Source organism: Corylus avellana, chromosome 4 (genome assembly GCF_965113065.1).
Source record: "Corylus avellana chromosome 4, dhCorAvel1.hap1.2, whole genome shotgun sequence".
Classification (NCBI taxonomy): Eukaryota; Viridiplantae; Streptophyta; class Magnoliopsida; order Fagales; family Betulaceae; genus Corylus; species Corylus avellana.
The window spans coordinates 20,781,856-20,788,171 of record NC_142493.1 but is presented as its reverse complement, the minus strand read 5'-3'; the positions used below and the strand labels follow the sequence as shown (position 1 = coordinate 20,788,171).

Sequence of the window (6,316 nt, the reverse complement as noted above, 5' to 3'; positions counted from 1 at the left end):
AATAAAGCGTATTTGATTATTCAAAAAAATAATAAATAAATAGAAGTTCTCTATTTAAAAAAAAAAAAAAAATCATTTGAATTAAATAATATCCGATTAGTTATATTGGAGAAGTATTTTTGTCATTTTAAACATATTGGATGAAAAATAGTTATGATATAGGACTGTTGGTGCGTTAAAGCTTTGAATCTCTATCCGAAAGTGAAAAACATAAATGTGAAATAATGAAAAGATTCATTTGAGGTTTTATAGGGCTGTTAAATTTTAATTCTTGCCAGCTTCCCTTAAATAATTATCAATATAATTATCATCCATTAAGGGCATCCAAACGAAAGAGTGGTCCAAATGAATTATGAGACAGATCATTCCATTCCAGCAATAAAATATCCTCCACAGTCCAAACAAGACTAATTTATTGATTGATTGTTGATACTTTGTGGTTCCTCTAATGATCAATTATATGTACAATTAATCTTGTCTTCCACCAAGTGCACCTTTCTTGTCTTCCCCGTCATCATTCCCCCTGGCTGGCATAAGATTTTGGAACCTTAATAAAGAGCACCACCTGGCTATTTACTTATAGGGTTGTAAACGAGCTGAGTTTGAGCGAGCTTCCTTTATTTGGGCTCGACTTATTTAAATTTTATTTGAGTTCGAGTTCGAGTTCGAGTCGAGCTTAAGGACAAGCCAAAAAATCGAGCTCGAGCTCGAGCTCATAATAAGTCAAGCTGAACTGAGTCAGTTCACGAGCTGACTCTTATATTTAATTTAATTTCTTAATTTATTTTTTTATTATAAATTTAAACTTCAAGTACTCTTAAACGGCTAAAGAAGCCAGCTTGCATATGAACATTTGCTTAGTCTGACTAGAGGAGTATGGAGCCCGAGTCAATACAGTAAGGCACTTAGTTTTGAAGAAAGATGGTATGCATACTTTTATAATAAAAGGATATGCTATTAAAAAAAAAAAAAATAATCAATTTTAAATATTAATATGAGGAATTATGTGAATAACTACCAATTCGAACATTATACAAGCTTAGCCGAGTCGAGTCGAGCCGAGTTACCTTCGTTTAATATTCGAGTCAGAATTCGTGTTCACGAAACGCTTCATTTAATATTCGAGTCGAGCACGAACCGAGCCCAATCTCGCAAGCGAGCGGCTTGCTCTCTTAACAGCCCTATTTACATATACTATTTGTAAAAGTACTGTAAAGTGTAAACCATAAGTATATTCAAAAAAACTCTCACCTAGTTATTATCTAAAACTCAAATGTTTTTTAATACAATATTAAAAATTTCCAATATAAGATTAGTATAAATACTCTAATTTTGGCTAAAATTTAATGTACGTCATTGTCGGTTTTATTGTTGCTCATTGTGTTACATTATATTGCTATTATCATCGACACAATTATCTGTATTAATATTTCCAGTTACATGTTTTACGTTTTGAGGGAAGCTCTAACATAGAGCATATAGCTCTAACATAACATAGTCAATCTCTATGTCTTAGATCTAGTCTGCTTTTGGGGGCCGGAACAGATCAGTTACATGTTTTACTATTTTGTTAAATTAACATAAAAATTTTCACATATTTATTATCAAAACCTATCTGTCACTAAAAAACCACGACTTTTATTATGAAAATTAGAGACTCAGAAACATTTGAGAAAGTTTTCCTTATTAATTTGTGAGAAATGATTGGTGTTAATATTGTGCTAATATTCCTCCCATGCATATCATCTTATAAATCAACCATTAGATTTGTGGACTTATGTGGACCCCAAATAAGTTAATGGTGGACCCCACAAATCTAATGGTTAATCTAAATAATTTATAAGAAAATATGAGAAAAATAGGCAAAATATTAATACCAATCATTACTCTTAATTTTGGGGCTAATGCTTAGGAGAAGCATTATTTTCGGATGAATATCTTGAAATAATGCAATAATTACAAAGTTGATGTGACTTTTAAAACTACGGTTGTATCAAAATTCAATAATCATTTATTACAAGTCTAATAGTGATTTTAAAAGTCACGTTAATTTTGGGAGGACACAAAAAAGACATAATCTCGAATTGGTCAAAACATACAATTAAGATTTATAACAATGCCACATTTGTAACTGTGCTCCTAAATTTGCTTGAGCTAGTCCAAAGGAAAGTAGTTGGACTAGACAATGTAAAAAGGCTTATTGAAGAACATGTAATTAAAGAAAAATTAGAAAACTTTAATACATAATTATTAAATCATTATTTGTGTAGAAGTTTAAATTGATTTTAAAAAAAAATTAATCATTTAATTGATAATGTAAAACTCTAACTCACGTGCATGTGGCTTCAATGTTTTATGAGAAATGATTGATGTTAATATTTTTTACATCTTATCTTATAAAGTTAATGGTGAACCTTACAAATATAATAGTTGATTTGTTGAATTTGTAGGAGAATATGAGAAAAATATGAGTAAATTATTGATATCAATCATTTTTCAAGTTTTATTTAATAAGTGATGCTCAACACGTGAAATATTTAATTAAAATGACATATGAAATACAGGGCTATGATATTTAATTTATAAATGTTTAATTATATTTCAAAAATTTTCCTTATATGAGATTCCATATGAGAGTTACTATGTTTACTTTAATATTATATTAAAATATTAATTATTTTAAAAGTTTAAGTTAATAAAAACAATAAATTTATTAACATTTTGATAATAATAACCGTAACTGAAAAAAAAAAAAAAAAAAAAAAAAAACTCGAACCAAAATATGTCATGAATAAAAATGAAAGCGAAAGTCGCAGGTATTCTGTAAATGAAAACATGTCTTTAATTAATTAAACTTAAAAAAAAAAAAAAAAAAAAAAAACCATGTCTTTTAGGTTCACCATAGAAATAAAAAAGGGGGCCAACTTTCATTTCTCACCATGGATTCCTCCTCCAGATAAATACCTAATAAACCTTCTTCACCCTTCCATCAAAGGCTTCTCTCTCTCTCTCCTTCTCCCCGTTCGCAAGCATGCAACCAGGAGATGGGACTGAGAGAATTTTGCAATTTAATCTCATTGCTTTAGTTATTGTAGGACTGCTCATCAGCACTTCATGGGCAGAAGACAGGCTTTTCGATCCATCCAAGTTGAAAATGTTTGTAGATGAGCTTCCGGATATGCCCAAAATCCTAGGCTTTGATGTTGTGTCTGGTGTTCCCAAATCCAAGGCACTCAAGATTGGCATGTTCGAGAAGAAATGGGTAAGAGGCAAAGCCTTTTCCATTTTTTTAGTTCAGTCCCAAGTGTTTGTTAATTTGCTGATGCTGTTAATTAAGGCTCTGTTTGTTTGTTTGTTCGTTTGGTTCTTTCCTTGTGAGTTGTTTTGTTGCTCTGAGGTAGTTGTTAGTAGTTACTGATATAACTGTAAACTGTTGTTCCAGCCCACATATGGAATTAATGGTTCATAAAACTTTTACAATTAAGCAAGCTCTATGAAGCTCTGATGAATCAGTCACTTTTTCTCCCATGTCAGTCTCCCCCAATATTTCCCATTAACTTCCCTAACTGGCAACAGCCAAACAATTGCTGTCCATGCAACCGGCCTGGCCTCTGATCTTCTCTCGGCCATTTGAAAAGCTACTTTTAAGGAACTCCAAAATATCCCACGGCTCATAATGAAAGTCTGCAGTCTGCATGTTGGTTCTTCCGCTTTACAGTGCATGATGTTTTTTTGTCTGCGTACGCTTTTCAACTTTACATCAATTATTTAAATTTAAATTATATATTTCATTTAGCTGAGGAGCCTCTTTCCCTGTCCCTTGCTGCTTCTGAACAAACAAATTTACCCCCATAAATTCTGCTTTATTTAATCCAGTTTTGAGCTCAATTTAATTGGAGTTTGTCGTTCTATTCTATGCATCACATGAAAAGAATCAGATGCCTACAAAAAAAAAAAGTCATTGTAATCGGTGGTGGTGGTGGTTATTTGCTTTTGCTTTGCAGAAATTCCATCGAGATCTTCCTCCCACGCCGGTTTTTGCCTACGGTGTATCCAAGCACGCGGCGACTGTTCCTGGTCCAACAATCGAGGCCCTCCATGGCATCGACACCTATGTGACGTGGCATAATCACCTCCCTAAAAAACACATACTTCCGTGGGACCCCACCATCCCAACAGCCACTCCGGCTGATAAGAAGGGTATTCCTACGGTGGTTCATCTCCACGGCGGTATCGATGAGCCTGAGAGTGATGGGCATGCAAACTCATGGTTCACAGCTGGATTCAAAGCGAGAGGGACCACGTGGACCAAGAAAAAGTATCACTACCACAACCAACAACACCCTGGAAATTTGTGGTATCACGATCATGCCATGGGATTAACGAGGGTAAATCTCCTTGCTGGCTTGATTGGGGCCTACGTAATCCGTCACCCTGAAGTGGAGGCCCCACTTGGACTCCCTCAAGGTGATGAGTTCGATCGACCGTTGGTCGTATTTGATCGTAGCTTTCGCACCGATGGTTCCCTGTACATGAATTCCACTGGAAACAATCCCTCCATACACCCCCAGTGGCAGCCAGAGTATTTTGGTGACGCTATCGTAGTGAATGGGAAAGCCTGGCCACGTATGACAGTACGACGTCGTAAATACAGGTTCCGTATCATCAATGCAAGCAACGCTCGATTCTTCAGGTTCTTCTTTACCAACGGCCTGGGATTCATCCACGTGGGATCTGACTCGGCTTACCTTAATGAACCGGTGATGACCAATGCTATTTTACTGGGCCCATCCGAGATTGCTGACGTGGTTGTTGACTTTTCAAAGTCAAAGAATGGCATTGCTATTCTGGCCAACGACGCACCCTACCCGTACCCATCCGGCGACCCCGTTAACGAGGCCAACAGCAAAGTCCTCAAGTTTATCATCCTTAGACGTCATGAGGTTGACACGTGGCGAGTACCCAAGAAGCTGATGGAATATCCGCGTCCAAATTTATCCGGTGCATCGTTCACTCGATACATCGCTATGTACGAGTACACGAGCGACATCGATGAGCCAACTCATCTATACTTGAATGGGAAGCCGTACGAGGCACCCGCGACGGAGACCCCGAAAGTGGGGGCCACGGAGGTGTGGAACATAATCAATCTAACGGAGGATAATCATCCTTTGCACATTCATCTGGGGCTGTTTGTGGCGTTGGATCAGACGGAGCTGGTGAATGCGGATGAGTTCAAAAGTTGCATGACAAAACTCAACGATGCGATTAAGTGCCAGATAAGCAAGTACGCACGTGGCAAGAAGATAGAGGTGCCAGCATACGAGAAGGGGTGGAAGAACGTGTTCAAGATGAGACCCGGAGCAGTGACAAGGATTCTAGTGAGGTTTTCTTACATTCACTCAAATGCATCCTACCCTTTTGATGCAACTTCGCAGCCCGGTTTCGTGTACCATTGCCACGTAAGTATTTCGTATCATATATATATATATATATATAAACTCGGTAATTCAAGTAAATGCAGGGCGTAAAATATAATTTATAATCCATTTAATGGTTGAGAAATATCACATGGCCGGTAGAATTCAGGAAATCGATGATAAAAGAATAAAAATTGCTCTTTCCTATGAAATGTTGCGGTCACGGGTCTCCAACAAGTTTCTGAAAAGTAGTCCTTTGCCTGTAAGTTTTTGTCCTTTGCCTGCATTGTGAAAAAAGCTTCTCAGATATGTCCTTTGCCTGCATTTTTGTCCATTTGATTCCAAAATTCATCTCTGCTAATAGTTGATACGTGTTAATACGTATGTCAAAGTTAATGTGTGTTGTAATCAATTTTTTGAAATAGGAAACTAATTAAGTGAAACAAAGAAGATTTATTTGGTGGTTAGGAGTTTATTTTATTGCATTTAAGGGTATACATGATGACATGTAGTAAATATATTAAATGTCATGTAAAAGTTTTAGTGGCATTGTATCATGTACATTCTTAAATGTAATAAAATAAAATAGTGAAGTCTTATCTATCTTATAACAAAATTGGCCTTCAAATTAATTTGCAGATATTGGATCATGAAGACAATGCGATGATGAGGCCCTTGAAATTCTCCAATTGAGAATACCCAGAGATTTGACTTAGAGAGAGCCTATTGTAAGTTCATTTCACCATGATTTGGATTTGCTATGATATCTTTTAATTTTTTTTTAAGTAGCAATTGCCCTTTTCGTTCTTTAACATTTTCTTCCTCTTTTTGCAGGATCATAATTCAAATCTGAATTATCAATAAATTAAATAACCCTGCTTCGTGGTTTTGTGATT

The 6,316-nt window shown here is 35.7% G+C and overlaps 1 protein-coding gene across 1 annotated transcript; it reads left to right on the top strand.

The window, feature by feature from the left end:
• The first annotated feature begins 2,915 nt into the window (after positions 1-2,915).
• On the top strand, positions 2,916-6,316 carry LOC132179114 (multicopper oxidase LPR1). Its single transcript, XM_059591757.2, has 4 exons — positions 2,916-3,262; positions 4,005-5,462; positions 6,060-6,148; positions 6,255-6,316. Exons 1-3 carry the CDS (start codon positions 3,032-3,034, stop codon positions 6,111-6,113), a joined length of 1,743 nt encoding a protein of 580 aa, XP_059447740.2. The 5' UTR covers positions 2,916-3,031; the 3' UTR covers positions 6,114-6,148; positions 6,255-6,316.